Source organism: Hyperolius riggenbachi, chromosome 2, assembly GCF_040937935.1.
Source record: "Hyperolius riggenbachi isolate aHypRig1 chromosome 2, aHypRig1.pri, whole genome shotgun sequence".
Classification (NCBI taxonomy): Eukaryota; Metazoa; Chordata; class Amphibia; order Anura; family Hyperoliidae; genus Hyperolius; species Hyperolius riggenbachi.
The window spans coordinates 40,453,142-40,475,936 of record NC_090647.1 but is presented as its reverse complement, the minus strand read 5'-3'; the positions used below and the strand labels follow the sequence as shown (position 1 = coordinate 40,475,936).

Genomic DNA, 22,795 nt, shown 5'->3' with positions numbered 1-22,795 from the left:
GCACCTTTACCTAGCTATACTGAAGGCACCTTTACCTAGCTATACTGAGGGGACCTATACCTAGCTATAATGAGGGCACCTATACCTAGCTATACTGAGGGGACCTATACCTAGCTATAGTGAGGGCACCTATACCTAGCTATACTGGGGGCACCTATACCTAGCTATACTGAGGGGGCCTATACCTAGCTATAGTGAGGGCACCTATACCTAGCTATACTGGGGGGACCTATACCTAGCTATACTGAGTGGACCTATACCTAGCTATACTGAGGGGACCTATACCTAGCTACACTGAGGGGACCTATACCTAGCTATAATGAGGGCCCCTATACCTAGCTATATTGAGGGGACCTATACCTAGCTATACTGAGAGGGACCTACACCTGGCTATACTGAGGGGACCTACACCTAGCTATACTGAGGGGACCTATAACTAGCTATACTGAGGGGACCTATACCTAGCTATAATGAGGGGACCTATACCTAGCTATACTGAGGGGACCTATAACTAGCTATACTGAGGGGACCTATACCTAGCTATAATGAGGGCACCTATACCTAGCTATACTGAGGGGACCTATACCTAGCTATACTGAGGGGACATATACCTAGCTATACTGAGGGGACCTATACCTGGCTATACTGAGGGCACCTATACCTGGCTATACTGAGGGGACCTATACCTAGCTATACTGAGGGGACCTATACCTAGCTATACTGAGAGGACCTATACCTGGCTATACTGAGGGGGCCTATACCTAGCTATACTGAGAGGACCTATACCTAGCTATACTGAGGGGACCTATACCTGGCTATACTGAGGGGACCTATACCTGGCTTTACTGAGGGGACCTATACCTGGCTTTACTGAGGGGACCTATACCTGGCTTTACTGAGGGGACCTATACCTGGCTTTACTGAGGGGACCTATACCTAGCTATACTGAAGGGACCTATATACCTAGCTATACTGAGAGGACCTATACCTGGCTATACTGAGGGGACCTATACCTAACTATACTGAGGAGACCTATACCTAGCTATGAGGGCACCTATACCTAGCTATAATGAAGGCACCTTTACCTAGCTATACTGAGGGGACCTATACCTAGCTATAATGAGGGCACCTATACCTAGCTATACTGAGGGGACCTATACCTAGCTATAGTGAGGGCACCTATACCTAGCTATACTGGGGGCACCTATACCTAGCTATACTGAGGGGGCCTATACCTAGCTATAGTGAGGGCACCTATACCTAGCTATACTGGGGGGACCTATACCTAGCTATACTGAGTGGACCTATACCTAGCTATACTGAGGGGACCTATACCTAGCTACACTGAGGGGACCTATACCTAGCTATAATGAGGGCCCCTATACCTAGCTATATTGAGGGGACCTATACCTAGCTATACTGAGAGGGACCTACACCTGGCTATACTGAGGGGACCTACACCTAGCTATACTGAGGGGACCTATAACTAGCTATACTGAGGGGACCTATACCTAGCTATAATGAGGGGACCTATACCTAGCTATACTGAGGGGACCTATAACTAGCTATACTGAGGGGACCTATACCTAGCTATAATGAGGGCACCTATACCTAGCTATACTGAGGGGACCTATACCTAGCTATACTGAGGGGACATATACCTAGCTATACTGAGGGGACCTATACCTGGCTATACTGAGGGCACCTATACCTGGCTATACTGAGGGGACCTATACCTAGCTATACTGAGGGGACCTATACCTAGCTATACTGAGAGGACCTATACCTGGCTATACTGAGGGGGCCTATACCTAGCTATACTGAGAGGACCTATACCTAGCTATACTGAGGGGACCTATACCTGGCTATACTGAGGGGACCTATACCTGGCTTTACTGAGGGGACCTATACCTGGCTTTACTGAGGGGACCTATACCTGGCTTTACTGAGGGGACCTATACCTGGCTTTACTGAGGGGACCTATACCTGGCTTTACTGAGGGGACCTATACCTAGCTATACTGAAGGGACCTATATACCTAGCTATACTGAGAGGACCTATACCTGGCTATACTGAGGGGACGTATACCTAGCTATACTGAGGGGACCTATACCTAGCTATACTGAGGGGACCTATAACTACTAGCTATACTGAGGGGACCTATACCTAGCTATACTGAGTGGACCTATACCTAGATATACTGAGGAGACCTATACCTAGCTATAATGAGGGCACCTATACCTAGCTATAATGAAGGCACCTATACCTAGCTATAAAGAGAGCACCTATACCTAGCTATACTGAGGGCACCTATACCTGGCTATACTGAGGGGACCTATACCTAGCTATACTGAGGGGACCTATACCTAGCTATACTGAGGGCACCTATAACTAGCTATACTGAGGGGACCTATAACTAGCTATACTGAGGGGACCTATACCTAGCTATACTGAGGGGACTTATACCTAGCTATACTGGGGGGACCTATACCTGGCTATACTGAGGGGACCTATACCTAGCTATACTGGGGGGACCTATACCTGGCTATACTGAGGGGACCTATACCTAGCTATACTGAGGGGACCTATACCTAGCTATACTGGGGGGACCTATACCTGGCTATACTGAGGGGACCTATACCTAGCTATACTGAGGGCACCTATAACTAGCTATACTGAGGGGCCTATACCTAGCTATACTGAGGGGACCTATACCTAACTATACTGAGGGGACCTATACCTAGCTATACTGAGGGGACCTATACCTGGTTATACTGAGGGGACCTATACCTAGCTATACTGAGGGGACCTATACCTAGCTATACTGAGGGGACCTATACCTAGCTATACTGAGGGGACCTATACCTAGCTATACTGAGGGGACCTATACCTAGCTATACTGAGGGGACCTATAACTAGCTATACTGAGGGGACCTATACCTAGCTATACTGAGGGGACCTTTACCTAGCTATACTGAGGGGACCTATACCTAGCTATAATGAGGGCACCTATACCTAGCTATACTGAGGGGACCTATACCTAGCTATACTGAGGGGACCTATAACTAGCTATACTGAGGGGACCTATACCTAGCTATACTGAGGGGACCTATACCTAGCTATACTGAGGGGACCTATAACTAGCTATACTGAGGGGACCTATACCTAGCTATACTGAGGGGACCTATACCTAGCTATACTGAGGGGACCTATACCTAGCTATACTGAGGGGACCTATACCTAGCTATACTGAGGGGACCTATAACTAGCTATACTGAGGGGACCTATACCTAGCTATACTGAGGGGACCTTTACCTAGCTATACTGAGGGGACCTATACCTAGCTATAATGAGGGCACCTATACCTAGCTATACTGAGGGGACCTATACCTAGCTATACTGAGGGAACCTTTACCTAGCTATACTGAGGGGACCTATACCTAGCTATAATGAGGGCACCTATACCTAGCTATACTGAGGGGACCTATACCTAGCTATACTGGGGGGACCTATACCTAGCTATACTGAGGGGACCTATACCTGGCTACACATTCCTCCACATTTACGCAGGGGGGCTCAGTGATTTCTAGTTACGCCACTACAGAGAACACACAAATACCTCTTTTATTAAAAAAAAGACATCCATAGTCCAGGTGCACTTTAAAGTTTAAACCTGAAGTGATAGGGAGGTGGAGGTTTCCATATTTATTTCCTTTTAACCAATACCAGTTGCCTGGCTATACTGCTGATCTGTTTGTCTTTGGCTGCAGTAGTATCTAGGTTACCCACCTGAAACAATCATGGGTTTCATCTAGTCAGACTTCAGTCAGAAACATCTGATCTGCATGATTGTCAAGGTTGTATGGCTAATACCTAGTAGACACAATGCAATTTTCCATCAGATTGGCGGTCAAATTGATTATTTTTGACAGATCTGATATGATTTCCGGTCGTCTTTCTGATCGATTTTCTGATCACTTTTATACAAATTCAATAAGATAGACGATCGGAAATCATATCGGACCTGTTGGAAAAAAAATATTTGACCATCAATCTACCGTAAAAATTGCATTGTGTGCACCAGGCATTAAGGTGTTATGTCTGGTACCCACCATGCAATTTCCCGTCAGATAGATGGGTTAAATCGATTATTTCCGACATGTCCAATCTGATTTCCGATATTTTTCTGATCGATTTTTGGATCTCTTTTTTACAAAAAAACTAATCGATTTGACCTGTCTATCTGACAAGAAATTACATGGTGTTCTCCAGGCATTATAGGAAGAAGATCAGCAGGACAGCCAGGCAATCTGCAATATTTAAAAGGAAATATGTCAGCCTCCATATCCCTCTCCGCTCAGGTCCACTTTACCACTTGATGACCCAGCCTTTACCCCCCCTTAAGGACCAGCGCTGTTTTCGCTGATCTGTGCTGCGTGGGCTCTACAGCCCCCAGCACAGATCAAACACCAGGCAGAGCGACCAGATCGCCCCCCTTTTTTCCCCACTAGGGGGATGATGTGCTGGGGGGGGTCTGATTGCTCCTGCCTGTGTGTGGCTGGCGGGGGGGCACCTCAAAGCCCCCTCCACCGCAGGATTCCCCTCTCCCTCTCCTCCCTCCCTTCCCCGGAGATCGGAGGCTGCACAGAAACGGATCTGTCCTGTGCAGCCTCTAACAGGCTCCTGCCTGTCATGTGACAGCGATCCCCGGCCGCTGATTGGCCGGGGATCGCTGATCTGGTACAACGCTGCTACTGTTAGCAGCGTTGTACAAATGTAAACAAAGCGGATTATTTCCGATTGTGTTTACATTTAGCCTGCGAGCCGCGATCGCTGTGAATTGGAGCCCCCCGCTGTGAATTGACAGGAAGCAGCCGCTTGTGCGAGCGGCTGCTTCCTGATTAATTAGCCTGCAGCCGGCGACGCAGATCTGCGTCGCTGGCCCTGCAGCTGCCACTTTGCCGACGCGCATTATGAGTGCGCGGTCGGCAAGTGGTTAAAGTACACCTGAAGTGATAGGGAGGTGGAGGCTTCCATAATTCTTTCCTCAACCAATACCAGTTGCCTGGCTGTCCTCTTTGGCTTCAGTAGTATCTGGGTCACACACCCGAAACAATCATGGGGCTAATCTAGTCAGACTTCAGTCAGAAGCATCTGATTTGCATTAGAGGGTAAAGAGGCACCCAATGTATATAAAACACTTTAAAATCAATAAAAATGAAAAAAGGTTGAGTTGGCTTACCTCACAGACTACAAACTCACTTTAGGTAAGGAAGTTTGATTTAATATTAAGCATTAATGCTTAATAATGCTTAATATTCAATTAAACTTCCTTACCTAAAGTGAGTTTGTCGTCTGTGAGGTAAGCCAACTCAACCTTTTTTCATTTTTATTGATTTTAAAGTGTTTTATATACATTGGGCGCCTCTTTACTCTCTACTGTACCTTACTCCCCCCACCCTTCTGGGAGGGGAGCCTTGCGCACCTATCCAAGGGGCGCAGGTTTTTTGCTAAGAGAGCGACCGAGTCCAGGACTGCTAGTAGACCTGAGTGGAGTCAGGTTTAAAACACTCCACCTGCCTGAAGTGGTCAGTTGCCCCCTTTGCAACCCACCTTTGTGGGTACCCATCTATGAAGGTGTACATCAAAAAAGGGCGTCGGGAAAAAAGGCCGCGTGGTGTAAACGATAAACAGTATTATCGTTTATTGAAATATTGTGTAGAATTTCGTTTAGAAATAGTGTTTTAAGAATTTATAAATCACTAAATAATGTGTATGAGATCGGCAATTCTTAAAACGTTAATCTTCCGTATTTGTAAACTGAAACTGATATTTACGTTTGTTAAAACCCTCCCTGTACCTATCCCTAACCCCTAGACCCCCTGTTGGTGCCTAAACCTAAGACCCCCCTGTGGGTGTCTAAACCTAAGACCCCCCTGTTGGTGCCTAAACCTATGACCCCCCTGTTGGTGCCTAAACCTAAGACCCCCCTGTTGGTGCCTAAACCTAAGACCCCACTGTTGGTGCCTAAACCTAAGACCCCCCTGTTGGTGCCTAAACCTAAGACCCCCCAGTTGGTGCCTAAACCTAAGACCCCCCAGTTGGTGCCTAAACCTAAGACCCCCCTGTTGGTGCCTAAACCTAAGACCCCCCTGTTGGTGCCTAAACCTAAGACCCCCCTGTTGGTGCCTAAACCTAAGACCCCCCAGTTGGTGCCTAAACCTAAGACCCCCCTGTTGGTGCCTAAACCTAAGACCCCCCAGTTGGTGCCTAAACCTAAGACCCCCCTGTTGGTACCTAAACCTAAGACCCCCCTGTTGGTGCCTAAACCTAAGACCCCCCTGTTGGTGCCTAAACCTAAGACCCCCCTGTTGGTGCCTAAACCTAAGACCCCCTATGGATAATAATGTTTTACAGACATTAATAAATAAATAAAAAATGTAAATAAAAAAATGTAAATAATTTTTTGGGGTGGATAATAATGTTTTAGAAATAGTGATTTAGTATCTTTATAAACGTTATTCGTCACGGCTCATTTTGTAAAGTTAAATCATCACAAACATAGTTATAAATCCTTAAAAATCTCCGGGCGCCGTTTGTAAAACATTAATAATCTCCGGCGCCTTTTTTTCCCTGTTCGGCGCCCGGTAAACTATATTTATAATGGGAGTGAATGGGGCGCCCTTTTTGTCCACTTGTCTCATGCGCCCAAATCTCCTGCTTCCCTATAAAGTACTTTTTTATACCCAATACCTGTGAAATTCTGCACCATTTGGGCTCCCGTTTGTCTTTGTTTTTTTCCCTCCAGTACTGTACAATCTGATTTGCATGCTTGTTTAGGGTCTATGGCTAAAGGTATTAGATGAAGAGGATCAGCAGGACAGCCAGGCAATTAGCATTATTTAAATGGACATTAATATGTCAGCCTCCATATCCCTCTCGGTTCAGGTCCACTTTAACAACTGCCATCTTGTATGCTTGTTCTCTATGTCTCCCCTATGACAGAGCTGTCTCATTGCCATGTGTTGTGCTTCAGCATGGTGATAATTTGTTACAGGCCAGCCATCGGGCATGTGGTGCTGGCATCAGGGGATGGGATGAAATCCCGTGACTGAAGTCGGAGGAGTTTGCGCTAATTGTCGTAGCTGTGTACAGACATCTGGTTCACATGAAGTCCCGGCACATGGAGCGGCAACAGATGTTATTGCGTAAGGAAATCACATGTCTCACACCAGCTTTGACATTTTACTGAGAACTGTAACAGCAGAACAGCGTGTATACAGCCTTCAGCTTGTACAGCTTAAAACATGCAAACAAAGGGGGTTATTTATAGAGGGCTGTGTGTTACATTAACAGTTCCTTCACCCTGCCTTAGCCTAAGATTTAAAGTATCAAAAAACATGCTAACATGATCAATAAAGCACTGGTGAGCAGGACTGGTTTTCGGGGAAGGCCGAAAAGGCCCTGGCCTTGGGCGGCTGCAGCCCAAGGTGGTACCTGGTCATGAAATAGTGGTTGTTGCTGCATATAAAAGAGAAAGCAGAAAAATGGGAAGCGGAAGCTGATGCCCAGGAGAGCTTTTACATGAAAGAGAGGGGCTGCTGTCCATAGATGTTACACATGGAAGAGGGGCCTGCACATGGAATGGGAGGGGCTGCTGTACATGGATGATACACATGGAAGAGGGGCTGCACATGGAATGGGAGGGGTTGCTGTACATGGATGATACACATGGAAGAGGGGGCTGTACATGGAATGGGAGGGGCTGCTGTACATGGATGATGCACATGGAAGAGGGGCCTGCACATGGAATGGGAGGGGTTGCTGTACATGGATGATACACATGGAAGAGGGGGCTGCACATGGAATGGAGGGGCTGCTGTACATGGATGATACACATGGAAGAGGGGGACTGCACATGGAATGGGAGGGGCACTGCTGTACATGGATGTTACATATGGAAGAGGGGCCTGCACATGGAATGGGAGGGGGGCTGCAGTACATGGATGATGCACATGGAAGAGGGGACTGCACATGAGATGGGAGGGGCTGCTGTCCATAGATGTTACACATGGAAGAGGGGGCCTCACATGGAATGGGAGGGGCTGCTGTACATGGATGTTACACATGGAAGAGGGGCCTGCACATGGAATGGGAGGGGCTGCAGTACATGGATGATACACATGGAAGAGGGGGCTGCACATGGGATGGGAGGGGCTGCTGTACATGGATGTTACACATGGAAGAGGGGCCTGCACATGGGATGGGAGGGGCTGCTGTACATGGATGATACACATGGAAGAGGGCATACCTCCCAACATTTCAATGTCCCAAAACGGGACAATTAGGCCACACCCCTGGCCACGCCCCCAACCCCCTAGTCACGCCCACCCCAGGGGAAAAAAAAGTTGTTTTTTTTTAAATAATTTTGTTTTTAAATTACTCCCAAATGGGAGGGTGCCGGGGTGGTGGTGGTGAGGAGGAGGAGGGGGGTGGCCAGGCAGAGAGAGAGGGGAAAAAAAGCCGATCGAGGCACCAGCCCGCCCGGTATGCGGCATGTATGGCCGCCGCCGCCATCATTATCCTTCTCCCTCCCTCCTAATATGTCCCCCAGTGTCCCCGGCTTCCCCCCGCACAGTAATATGGGCAGCAGAGCGGGCAGTGAGTCTTACCACTGCCTCTTCGCTGCGTACCGGGATCTCCTCTGATCTTCTCGCTTCCTGTGACGTCACAGGAAGCGAGAAGATCAGAGGAGATCCCGGTACGCAGCGGAGAGGCAGTGGTAAGACTCACTGCCCGCTCCGCTGCCCATATTACTGTGCGGGGGGAAGCCGGGGACACTGGGGGACACATTAGGAAGGAGGGAGGGAGAAATAAATAGCGGCGGCAATCCATCCCGCATGCAGATCCCCGGGGCTGGTGCCTCGATCAATTTTTTTCCTTCTCTCTGCCCAGCGGCCGGGACAGAAGGGGGGCAGCGCGGGATGGCGGGAGGGGCCCCCCAAATCGGTACAGTCCCGATCAAATCGGGACTGTTGGGGACTATGGAAGAGGGGCCTGCACCTGGAATGGGAGGGGCTGCTGTACATGGATGATACACATGGAAGAGGGGGCTGCACATGGAATGGTAGGGGCTGCTGTACATGGATGATACACATGGAAGAGGGGGGCTGCACATGGAATTGGAGGGGCTGCTGTGCATGGATGATACACATGGAAGAGGGAACTGCACATGAGATGGGAGGGGCTGCCTGCAGTACATGAAGGGTACACAAGGAAGAGGGGGCTGCACATGGAATGGGAGGGGGCTGCTGTACATGGATGATACACATGGAAGAGGGGGCTGCACATGGAATGGGAGAGGCTACAGTACATGGATGATGCACGTGGAAGGGGAGCTGCACAAGAAATGGGAGGGGGGCTGCAGTACATGGATGATACACATGGAAGAGGGGGCTGCACATGGAATGGAGGGGCTGCTGTACATGGATGATACACATGGAAGAGGGGGACTGCACATGGAATGGGAGGGGCACTGCTGTACATGGATGTTACATATGGAAGAGGGGCCTGCACATGGAATGGGAGGGGGGCTGCAGTACATGGATGATGCACATGGAAGAGGGGACTGCACATGAGATGGGAGGGGCTGCTGTCCATAGATGTTACACATGGAAGAGGGGGCCTCACATGGAATGGGAGGGGCTGCTGTACATGGATGTTACACATGGAAGAGGGGCCTGCACATGGAATGGGAGGGGCTGCAGTACATGGATGATACACATGGAAGAGGGGGCTGCACATGGGATGGGAGGGGCTGCTGTACATGGATGTTACACATGGAAGAGGGGCCTGCACATGGAATGGGAGGGGCTGCTGTACATGGATGATACACATGGAAGAGGGGCCTGCACCTGGAATGGGAGGGGCTGCTGTACATGGATGATACACATGGAAGAGGGGGCTGCACATGGAATGGTAGGGGCTGCTGTACATGGATGATACACATGGAAGAGGGGGGCTGCACATGGAATTGGAGGGGCTGCTGTGCATGGATGATACACATGGAAGAGGGAACTGCACATGAGATGGGAGGGGCTGCCTGCAGTACATGAAGGGTACACAAGGAAGAGGGGGCTGCACATGGAATGGGAGGGGGCTGCTGTACATGGATGATACACATGGAAGAGGGGGCTGCACATGGAATGGGAGAGGCTACAGTACATGGATGATGCACGTGGAAGGGGAGCTGCACAAGAAATGGGAGGGGGGCTGCAGTACATGGATGATACACATGGAAGAGGGGGCTGCACATGGAATGGGAAGGGGCTGCTGTACATGGATGTTACACATAGAATAGGGGGCTGCACATGGGATGGGAGGGGCTGCAGTACATGGAGGGTATACATGGGAGAGGGGGCTGCACATGGAATGGGAAAAGCTGCTGTACATGGAGATTACACATGGAAGAGGGGGCAACACATGGAATGGGAGGGGCTGCAGCACATGGATGTTACACATGGAAGAGGGGGCTGCACATGGGATGGGAGGGGCTGCAGTACATGGAGGGTATACATGGAAGAGGGGACTGCACATGGAATGGGAGGGGCTGCAATACATGGATGTTACACATGGGAGAGGGGGCTGCACATGGAATGGGAGGGGCACTGCTGCACATGGAATTTATGCCACTTGTTGCGTCTGACAATTTAATCACATTGCTAATACAATGCAATTATATTGTAATAATATGTTCACATTTATGCATTGCGTTTCTGCAGAACCCACTGGAGTAACGTGATGCATGCAGTACTATACTGGATAATGGGGCAGTAACAGTTGCAGTGAAGCATACTTTGAATGTATTGTATAAATGAATTGTATGCTTCACTGTATGTGTTGCACTGCAGATATAATGCACAATGCAGCTTTTCTCTCCATTGCATTGCGATGTTGCTTTTGCAGGATTTGCAAAAAAACAAATAATGCACATTGCCTGGCTGTCCTGCTGATCCTCTGCCTCTAATACTTTAAGCCATAGACCCTGAACAAGTATGCAAATCAGGTGCTCAGCCTCTGACCAATCAGACAAGATTAGCTGCATGCTTATTTCAGGTGTGTGATTTAGACCCTACTGACCAGAAAGATCAGCAGAACAGCCAGGAAACGGGTATTGTTTAACAGGAAATAAATATGGCAGCTTCCATAGGTCTCACACAGGGCCGGCCCTAGACTTTTTGCCGCCTGAGGCATAATTAGAAAAAAATCGCTTCCCCCCCCCACCACCACCACCAGCCGTGGGTGGGGGGGGGCGCCTAGCTGGAGGGGTAGCTGACAGAGAGGGGGTATTGGGCCTAGCAGTGCGGAGGGGGTCGGACCCCCCTCCCTCGCCTGGGTCCCCCGATCTGCGCTCCTCCTCCAGCGTTAAGTAACTAGCGTGCATAAAGATGAAGAGGCAATGGGCGGGGGAATCCCTCACCTCTTCCGCGTTCCATTGTGCGCTCCACTGACGGCACTTCCTGCAAGGCCGTCCACTTACAATACAGTGGGCGACATTGCCGGAAGTGACGTCAGTGGAGCACACGATGGAACGCGGAAGAGGTGAGTGATTCCCCCGCCCGTTGCCTCTTCATCTTTATGCACGCTGGTTACTTAACGCTGGAGGAGGAGCGCAGATCGGGGGACCCAGGCGAGGGAGGGAGGGGGTCCGACCCCCCTCCCCACCGCTAGGCCCAATACCCCCTTTCTGCCAGCTACCCCTCCAGCTCGGCGGGCGGCACCCAGCATCCACAGACAGGCGTGCCGCCCCCCCCCCCCCCCCCCCCAGATCTGCCGCCTGAGGCAAATGTTTCACCCCGCCTCATGAGCGGGCCGGGCCTGGTCTCACACTTTGGGTTCCTTTAAACAGTTAAGTCTCTCTGCACTGTAATTCTGCAGCCGGCCTCCGGGGCAGGAACGTGAGCACTTTCTAGCACTTGGCTTGGAACCCTGGGAAGGATTTAAGTGTCACTGTACGTTCCAGGCTGCAGTATTAATTGCGGCATTTGGTGTTGTGGGGTTTAGCGGGAGGAACATGAGTTAGATGAGATTACTGCACATAAAACACATTCCCCGCAGTCAGTGCCTTCTTCAGGTCTTTGAAGTTCTTGAATGGAGCTGGCCTGTGTGAGCTGCAGATGCTGGGAGACAAGCAGTGGAATGGTAAACATTTCCATAAAAAAAAAAAAAAAAAAGGAGAAAAAGATCTTCACATTCCAGCAAACAGCACTTCCTAAAGCGCTCTCCAGGGAGATGATTGTGCACTTTCACAGGGAATTACTCATCGCTGGAAGAAGTCTTACAAGGTGGAGAGGCTGGAGGAGCAGAAGGGATGTTATAAAGTGCTTTCGAAAACCCAAAAGCCATTGGCCACAATCCACTATACTCATCTTCTGTCTTTATTAACGATTCTGTGCTGTTTTTACTGTTATCACCATGGTGGTAAAAGCATGTAGTATTCACTAAGCAGATTACCTCAGGCAAACCTTAAAATAAGGATTCTGTCCTTAAGTTAAGGAGTGATTTCTAAAGTTAAGCTTTCAATCATAAAAATACAACAGAATTCTAAAGTTAAAGAAAATGTGTAACATCAAAAAGTTCCCCTGGGGGGTACTCACCTCGGGAGGGGGAAGCCTCAGGGTCCCAATGAGGCTTCCCACACTGTCCTCCGTCCCTCGGGGGTCTCGCTGCAGCCCTCTGAACAGTGGTGAAGTAAATATTTACCTTCCCGGCTCCTGCGCAGGTGCTGTGGCGGCTCTCGGCTCCGAAATAGGCGGGAATACCCGATCGCCATCGGGTCTCCGGCGCCTGCGCAGTAGAGCGGACCCGACTGAAATCGGGTAGTTCCGTCTACTTCGGAGCCGAAAGCCGCAACAGCGCCCCCGCTGGAGCCTGAAAAGGTAAATATTGAACAAGCTGACGGATTTGTCTGGCCGCTGTTCGGAGGGCTGCAGCGAGACCCCCGTGGGACAGAGGAGGACGGGGGAAGCCTCATTAGGATCCTGAGGCTTCCCCCTCCCGAGGTGAGTACCTCCCAGGGGAACTTTTTGATGTTACAGTGTCTCTTTAAAGACAGGATGTTAATTTACAGAGAAGAATGCAAGTGATAACAACTGTAAAGTGTGTGAGGAATTATCACATGTCCTCATCTGTCATTAAGTTGAGTGTTTCTACAGACAGCAATGTGAAGTGAAGCATTCTGAGCTGTCTGCTTTATTTTTTTTATTAGTTCATGCAGAAGGGAACTCTGTATAGAGAAGAAATGTAAACAGTAGGCACACAAAGAGCCACACACAGCCAGACTCTCTCTCTCCCCTTCCCTGGCTGTCCTACACAGGCTAGCTGTAATTCTGTAATAGTCCTCCTGGCAGCAGGAGGGGTGGAGCTACATCCTGCATGCCTGTGCTCCTTCGCTCCCTATCTACTGCAAGTAAGAAGAACTACAGAGGTGATAACTTATGGAGTTTATGAGACTTTCACTGTGAAAGCTTATCACATGTTAAGCTTCTTTAGTGAACTAACACTTAAAATACTGATTGATATGTGGTCATACGTTTTCACCTGCCTTATTAGCATTAGCATGATTTCAGTTGGTTGTGGCCATTGTTTAGAAAGGATACTGGGATAAAATAGCAATGGTAACTAATTTCCCTCCTTCCATCTTTGCTCCCTCCCATCCTTTGGCTTCAAAAATATTATTATCATGTTCACATGACCACTTGGCCTCTGGCTCCTGAGCACCACACTGCTCTTCTGTAGGGCGTGACACCTTTCATGCTTTGTGGGGGTTCAAGAGTTTACATCAATAACTTGTGATGCTATGTAGTCCCTATTCCAAAACCAGAACCAGACACTAGGTAATTGTACGGGGGGGGGGGGGGGGGGTTAGGACCATTAGACACCAGGGAACAGTGTAAGGGAGGGAGGGATGACCACTAGACACCAGGGAACTGTATAGGGGAGGGACAAACAACAACAACAACAACAAACAACATTTGTAAAGCGCTTTTCTCCCGTGGGACTCAAAGCGCATAAGCATGGCTCCGACCATCGTGGTACAGGGGAAGAATTTTATAAATCTGGAAATGCCAGGCTAAACAGGTGGCTTTTCAGTCTGGATTTGAATAGCTCCAGGGATGGTGCTGTCTTTACTGGGTGTGGTAGGGAGTTCCAAAGAGTAGGGGCAGCATGACAGAAGGCTCTGTCTCCAGATTTTTTGAGGTGCACTCTGGGAGTGACCAAGTTTATAGAACTTGCTGATCTGAGGTTGTGAGAGGTGTGGTGCAGCTTCAGCAAGTCCTTCATGTATCCAGGGCCCAGATTGTGCAGGGATTTGAATGTCAGCAGTCCAATCTTGAAGAGTATTCTCCATTCTACTGGTAGCCAGTGCAGTGAGCGAAGGATCGGTGTAATGTGACAGTGGCGAGGCTGGTTTGTTAGCAATCTGGCAGCAGCATTCTGCACTAATTGCAGGCGACGCAAGTCTTTTTTGGGGAGGCCAGCATAAAGGGCATTGCAGTAGTCCAGCCGTGATGTGATGAAGGCGTGGACTAGGGTTTGAAGATCCTCTGGGGGAATCAGATGTTTAATCTTTGCAATGTTCTTCAGATGAAAGAAGGAAGATTTAACTACAGATGAAATTTGGTTTCTGAAACTCAATTCCCCATCGATTAGTACGCCAAGGCTGCGCACAAGGTTGGAGCTGTTTATGTCTGAATTCCCAATCCTGATTGGTGTTGCTTTAGGATAGAGCTGTTTTGATGGCGAGCACTGGCTTTGGACAAACAGGACCTCAGTTTTGTCAGCATTCAGTTTCAACCAGTTATCATTCATCCATGCCTGAAGCTCAGCTAAGCAAGAGTTTATTTTTGGGGTAGGGTCTGTTCCACCAGGTTTGAAGGACAGGTATAGCTGTGTGTCATCGGCGTAGCAGTGGTACGTCAGGCCATGTCGTTGGATAAGTGTACCGAGTGGCAACATGTAGATTGCAAACAGCAGAGGGGATAGGATTGATCCTTGTGGCACTCCGAATTGTAGAGGTGCAGGTTTGGACATTATAGGTCCTAGGGATACTCTCTGTGTTCTGTCAGTCAGGAATGATCTGAACCACTGGAGGACTGATCCACTGATGCCACAGTACTCCTGCAGTCTGTTAAGCAGGATTTCATGGTCAACTGTATCAAAAGCCGCTGAGAGATCCAACAGGATTAGGATGGAGCATTCCCCTCTGTCCCTTGCCATGAGCAGATCGTTGCAGACTTGGATGAGGGCTGTTTCACAGCTGTGGTGTTTCTTAAAGCCAGATTGTAGAGGGTCCAGGATGTTGTTTACTGACAGCCTGGTTTCAAGTTGCAGATAGACAGCCTTTTCAATAACTTTACCTAAGAAGGGGAGGTTGGAGACAGGTCTGTAGCTGCTCATAGCATCTGGATCCATGGAAGGTTTTTTGAGAAGGGGCTTGATGATTCCTTCTTTTAGAGAGGTAGGAAACCTCCCTGCTTGCAGAGAGCAATTTACTATTTTGTGAAATGCTGGACCAAGCAGGTCAGGGCATTTCAGCATATGTTTAGTTGGTCCAGGGTCCAGGTCGCAGGTTGTCTGGTGGAGACGACAGAGGGTGTCTGAGATCTCTTCCTCACTAATACTTTTGAAATCAGTCCAGGGTGATAGGTTGTTTTTGCAGCTATTTCCATTAGTTGCATGAGTCTTGGGTGCTGTGGACTGAATGAGAGACCGAATAGAAGATACTTTGTCAGCAAAGTAGCAGGCAAATTTCTCACATAGCTCCTTTGAGGGAGTTATAGTGGGTTTTAGACAGGATGGATTACATAGTCTATCAACTGTGCGGAATAGTTGGGCTGGTCTGTTGGCGGCCTTTGCGATCTCCTGTGATAGGTAGGAGGATTTTTTCTTGGTGATCGCATTTTGGTAGCTTTCCCGGTGAGAGACAAGGGTGTGTTTATCTTTTGAATTCTGAGATTTTCGCCACTTCCTTTCTAGTCTGCGCACTTCTTTCTTTAGGTCCTTTAGTGAGCTGTCAAACCACCGTGCATGGTGAAGTGGTGTAGATCGTTTGATGCGAACTGGAGCGAGGGCGTCATAGGCAGATGACACTGCATGGTTGTAAATCAGGACCATGGAGTCTGGGTCTGCGCAATGATTGGTTAATGCGTCGAAGTTGAGGATATTCTGAACGTGCTGGGGTGAGACATCTTTCAGTGAACGGTATTTTATGAGTTCTTTCCCTCTGTGTTTTATCGCTGGTGCTGTCAGAGAGAAGTGGATGGTGTGGTGGTCTGACCATACCACTGGGTTTATATCCATGTGTGATATTAAAAGTCCGGAATGAAATATAAGATCCAGGGTGTGCCCTTTCGTATGGGTGGGGAGGTTGATAGCCTGAGAGAAACCCAGTTCATTCATTATGAGAAGTAGTTCACTTCCTAGCTGGGAGTCGTGATCATCCACCCATGCATTGAAGTCTCCCAGGATGATCCATCTAGGGTGTTCCACTGTTACGCAGGATAAGAGTTCAGATATTTCCTTAAGAAAGGCTGGACCATTTTTTGGGGGGCGGTATATGAGCAATATGTTGATGTTTACTTCTGCTGACAGTTGAGCTGCAATACATTCAAAGGTTTCAGTGGGGCCTATGGGCAGGGGCCTTATGTTCAAGGAGCACTTGACATAGGAGCTGTATATTGGGAGGGACAGAGGAGATCTAGAGATGCCAGGAAGCTGTCTAGAGATGGTGGGGGTGGCTCTAGACACAAGGGAACCTCATATGGTAGGGGGGCTCTAGACACATGCACATAGAAGTATGCACATGGGGGGGAGGGACTGAACAATATTTGCAGGTAGTTCATATGTTCTCCTCACTGACACAACAATGTGCTATACTTTGCCAGCACCATGAGGAAGGTCACATTTGAAGTGACATGTGCACTTTAAGTCTTCTTGCATGAATCCGGATGAGCCCCGCAGAGTCTTTCATCTGAACTTCATTCCTAGAAGTCAGGATGTCTGTTTCGTTTTCCAGGGTCAGGAAAGTTAATCAGAGCGGACAGATTCTTGGAGATTGCGTTCTCCGCTCATGTAAATATCTCCTCCACTAGAACACGGCCCATAATTTCTCAGGTCCTGGAGGAGTTTAGAATTGTTCTGCTCTATAAAAAGCTGCAGCTCCCAGCAGAGCCAAGCTTCCCAGAGGAAGAGCTCCCGTCTCTTCCAGATTCTTGCGGGAACTTGGCACTGCTCGCCGCATTGTTATCTGCCGGACTTTCTCCACTCGGAGACTTTCACTACGAGGTCACCCATAAATACAGATGGACATCTAATGCCCAGTACCGCCCTACTTGCGTCATACCCAGCGCAAGACGTGATGTTACGGGGAGGGACAGCTTTGGTCATAAATGTATAACTTGGCAAACCGCTTATAAAGGAAAAATGATGAGAAAATTATTACAGTTCCAATTTTTTCCAACGCATTTTTGCGGATTATTTTGACTGTACCAGGGTTTTTATTTCTTGGCAGGTTGTGAAAAAATGTTCAAACTTAGGGTGCCCCAAAGTTACTCGATTTTCAGCATCGATATCCAGCCAATTCGATCAAAATCTGTCAGATATCAACGCTGCCACATGGCCACCGAGTCAATCGCTTTGGTCAATTTCTGGCCAAAATTGGTGGAAAGGATTGATCTGGCATGCTGGAAAAGCTTGGTCGTAAGGGCTTGAGGGGTTCAATTTCCTGAAGACCAATTAACCACCGGCTATTGTCTCTCCCGGCCTGCTTGTTCCTGTGCTGGCTCCCCACTGGCATTCTCCGATCAATCGGTCGGAGACAGGCCCGGTCCACCCATGAGGCCAAGTGAGGCGGCTTCCTCAAGCGGCAGAAGTCTGGGGACAGCACCAGGCAGAAACAGGAAGTGAAGAGAGTGCCTGGCCATCCTATACTGGGGGCGACTGTACCTGGCTAACCTACACCCGGCCCTGGTCACTCCGTGCTGCGTCCGTGCGAGCGCCCTCTCTCGCATGCGCAGTACGGATGGGCAGTACAGAGCCACCGCCCAAGTGCTCCCAAAGACTTCCACATCATCCCGCGGTGGGAGATTTAAAAGGAAGAGCCTGCGGGGTAACGAGGTGATGAGGAGAGGAACGGTAAGGCTCTATAGGACCCAGAGCCTTTCTTCTCCTTCGGTGTCTGTTTTTTTTTTTTTTTTTAATTTAGGTTTCAGATTCACTTTAAGCAACTCAACTGCAGATATGACACGGAGATATGTCAGACTATGGGCTCTATTCATAAAAGGTTACCGCAAGTTTTCCGCTCAAAACAGCGTATTTTACCGTCCATTTAGCAAAGTGGGCATTCATAAAAGCTGTTCCCGCATGAAAATCTACAATCCCCCAGCAGAGCGAGAAATTTCCGCCTTCTCCAGTGTTTTTCTAGATTTATCTAGAAAAAAGTAACAAAATGGCCATTCATAAAGTTTAGAGGAAGCGGTATGTGGACGGGAAATACCGCTTCCTCTGATTTTGCGGATTACATACAAGTGAATGGGACAGACCTTTCCAGAGAGAGCAGTGCACAGAGGGACTCTGCCGGCTGAAGTGTCTCCGCATGCCTTCCGACAGCTTACCGCCAGCTTTCAGCGGGAGATCTCCGCACTTGCATCGCAGCTGGCAATATTTTTATGAATTACCACCCAGAAGTCTAAAATACCGCTGCGGTATTTTCCCTCCAGGAGTTTTTTCGCCACAACTTTTTTATGAATAGAGCCCATTGTATTAAGAAGTAGTGAAATCGTCAGGACTTACCATGCAGGGCCAGTTATCCAGGGGGCGATGACTGGAGCAGCCTCGCTTCACCACGACTGCTAGCAATAGGATCAGATAATGGAGCATGGCTCTGTTTAAATATAAATAAATAATTAATAGTAAATTTGAGGCAATATTCACAGTTTTATATTAATGTGTAAACCAGCAGAGACATATTCTAAAAGTCTCACCGCTCCTAGATCTAAAACTGGTTAGAGATAGACATTCGTAAAGGGTAGCTGAGATGGGGGATTAACATTAAAATATACATACCTGGGGCTTCGTCCTACCCCCTACGGCCTGATCGCTCAGCCTCCCACAGTGTCCTATTCTGACTCCCCGCTCGCCTGCAACTGGCCTCCGAAAAGTCCTGCAGTTTGGGGCCATCTGCTCATGCTTGGCCCGGCAGTGCGCGCGCTCCCGCTGCATTCACATCACCTGGAGCGTTCTGCGCCTGCCGACTGGCCCCGGCTGATGGATTTTCCGGGGCCAGTTGTGGGCGAACGGAGAGGGAGAAGAGGACGCTGTGGGAGCGATCAGGCCGTAGAGGGTAGGTGTTATTTACACTTGCATTGAGTTGTGTTGAGTTGTGTTAAGTTGCATCCCATCTGCCTGATGGAATGCAATGGGACACAACTCAACGCAACTCATTAAGTGTTAATAGGGCCTTAAGGACAACTGAACTGAGAAGAATATGGAGGCTGCCATATTTATTTCTTTTTAAGGCCCTATTCACACTTAATGCATTGTGTTCCAGCACTCCCTGGAAAGGATCTATACAAAGATGCAGCTCTCCTCACACCTATTTGCACGCTATTCTGGCAGTTGGACTGTACAACTGCCATTCTTTACGTGCTTTTGAAAATAAAGAAAACCCAGAGAATCCCCTATAAGGAGATGGGCTAGTCCAAAATCTGTCAGTCCTGTCAGATTTTTACTACCTACTATAAGTGACAGAAACAAAGTAATTTATAGCACATTTTATGCTGGGAGAAATGTACTTTTTACTTATGTGTTATTAATTCTAAATTTTATAATTTTTTTGCAATAGTTGTCAATAGGCAACTTTATACCCGGCATCAGTTTTTTAAAACGCTTAGAATATTATCGCTGTAGTGACTATCTGGGTTCACAGTGGCAATAACTTTACTTCTATCCATCCCAGCTGCGGAGGGAAGCACATGGTTAAACGAGGTGCATTTTTGTGTGTTTGTTTTTTTTTCTCTGTCTTTCCCTTTTGATCTGGCTGCGACCCAGGAGATAAATATAAAAGGAGTGCCTTTATTCATTGTGTTCCTCTGATCCTTATAATGAGAGTCACGTTTATTCTTATTTTTCCTGTTTCATTCTTCTCTAATGAATGTCTTTTGTGCTGCAGGGTTGTTCCAGTATTGTTGCATTTTCAACTTCAGAACTTTCTTTATCTTGGCTGGTCTTAAAAGAGAACTCTAGGTTGTCCCACGTTGTTTCAAATCCACCTGTGGAACTCTCTCCCACTGCCCATCAGGCTTGCCCTCTCCTTCAACACCTTCAAAAAAAAGCACTCAAAACTCACTTCTTCAAGGAGGCCTACCTCACCTTCGACGCTGCCCTAACTCTCTCTGCCAAGAACCTCTTGAGGCACACCCCTCCTTTCGTGTCACCACCCTCCCTCTAGATTGTAAAGGTAGCAATACACTGGTCGATTTGCCATCAGATCCGACCAACAGATAGATCCCTCTCTGATCGAATCTGATCAGAGAGGGATCGTATGGCTGCCTTTACTGCAAACAGATTGTGAATCGACTTCAGCATGAAACCGATCACATTCTGTGGTGGTGTGCCGCTCCCCCCCCCCCCCCCTCCGCATACATTACCTGCTCCAGCGCGTGTCCCCTGGTCTCCACTGTCCCTTCTCCGTGCTCGGCTCCTCCAGCTTCACTGAACTACCTGCCAGGGAAGTTTAAACTGTAGAGGGCGCTCTACTGTTTAAACTTCCTGCCTGGACAGGAAGTTCAGTGAAGCTGGAGGAGCGGAGCATGGAGAAGTGACAGCGGAGAGAGCGGGGACTCGCGCCGGCCGGAACAGGTAATGTAGTGCCGCTAGCGCTGGTCATTGGGCATTCGAACGCAGCTATCGACGCACTCACGACCCGCCGGCGATTGAGCGAAAATCTTCCGCACGGACGGATCGACGGGTATCGACGGGAACGATTGATTTCGGATGGAAATCATTCTGGCAGCGTTTGCGCAATGATTTCACAGCAGATTCAATCACAGTGATCGAATCTGCTGTATATCGGTGGGAAAATCGTTCGGTGTATGGGCCCCTTAAGCCTTTGGCAGGGCCCTCTCTCCTTGTATATCATACTTGATTGTACACCCTACCCAGAATATGTGAACCAGTATTATTAGCACTTTCACTCTAGTGTATGATCTGGCATTGTATACTTTATTGCCTTTTTATTACGTGTATTGTTGTATCTGTTGTCTATTACCTGTATTGTGCTGCCGGTCACCCCTGTTCTCATTGTCTGTAATCCTATGTACTGTACACCACTGCGTTATATGTTGGCGCTATATAAATCCAATAAATAATAATAACTCTTCCTGTACTATATGAGACTCTTTTCTTTGCTTCTAATGTTCTAGTTCTTAGCTCTACTACATATACAAATCAGTTTATTTTGACTTCAGATTCTGTTTAAGTTGAATTACTGAAATAAAAGGACTTCAGCACGATATTCTAATTTTTCAACTTTCACATGTATGTGGGGAGCTGGACGGTGTTAGCGATTATACAGGCCCCGCTGTGACATGCTTTCTGAGTAAAACCTGTTTATCTGACATTCACACCAAGCAAGCCAAATGGATGTCCGTTTCCTCCAGTACCGTAACAAAAGAAACTCTGGATGTTTTCCTTGTTCCTCAGCCATACCCAAGAGGCTTCCTGTTTTCTAATGCATTCCTTACACACTGAGGAAGAGAAGGATCTCTGTAAGGGAATATCCAAAGAGATAGCATCTACTCATTGTTGTTAGCCAGGGCACTGAGAAAAACATCACATTTGGCTTAACCGCTCCATTTTTCATAAGCTTATGGTGGACAAGTGTATGGTAGCTTTACCGTATTCCCTACATGAGTAAGAAAAAGAGTCCAGGGAGGACCTGAGTTTCTTCCAGTAAGCTGGACAGATGTCCTCAGTGAATGCCAGGACACAGGAGACCAATTAGGATTTGAGTTTGTCTGGTTTTTAAAGAAATCTAGCTAGGCCAATTTTTTTAAAGAATTAGTGGAAATTGCTGGAGAGGGTGTGTATGATGGACAGATAGTCTCTCTGTTCTATTTTCGAACAGGTTTTCAGTCTAGACACTCTGTGTTATATTGAGGAATTTTTCAGAAGAATGCGACTCAAGGAATACTTCCATGGCAAGGAGGCACACAATACAACTGATAATCAACCCCCCCCCCCCCCCCCACACACACACACACACACCAGATCAAAAAAAAATCCAGGTGTATCCCCTGAAGTAGGAATCAAATACCGATGGCTAATACGGTACAATACTCATTCCCTGCTCATTCCCCGAAAGGACCTTCCAACACTAGTTCACACCTTCATCACATCACGGCAGGACTACTGCAATGTTCTCTATATAGGCCTTCCAAACAAGGACCTGTACTGCCTGCAACTAGTACAGAATGCAGCTACCAGATTGCTAATAAACCAGCCTCACCACTGTCACATTACGCCGATTTTTGGCTCACTGCACTGGCTACCTGTAAAATGGAGAATACTCTTCACGATTATACTGTCGACATCAGTCGCGTAGCTAAGGAGCTGTGGGCCCTGATGCAAGTTTACTCCACCCCCTCCCCCAGCACTCTATACATAACAATTGATACGGCGCACCAAAACCTGCCAATGGCAACTACAGTGTCAGAAGTGCAAGAAGGGGATGGGG

The 22,795-nt window shown here is 48.1% G+C and overlaps 1 protein-coding gene across 1 annotated transcript in view; it reads right to left on the bottom strand.

The window, feature by feature from the left end:
* Nucleotides 1-22,795, bottom strand: part of LRRC32 (leucine rich repeat containing 32) — a 60,443-nt gene that overhangs the window by 15,023 nt on the left and 22,625 nt on the right. Inside the window, exon 2 of the mRNA XM_068264717.1 lies at nucleotides 18,853-18,943. Within this exon, the coding sequence (XP_068120818.1) occupies nucleotides 18,853-18,939 (87 nt within the window). The 5' untranslated portion in view covers nucleotides 18,940-18,943. The remainder of the gene's footprint in view (nucleotides 1-18,852; nucleotides 18,944-22,795) is intronic.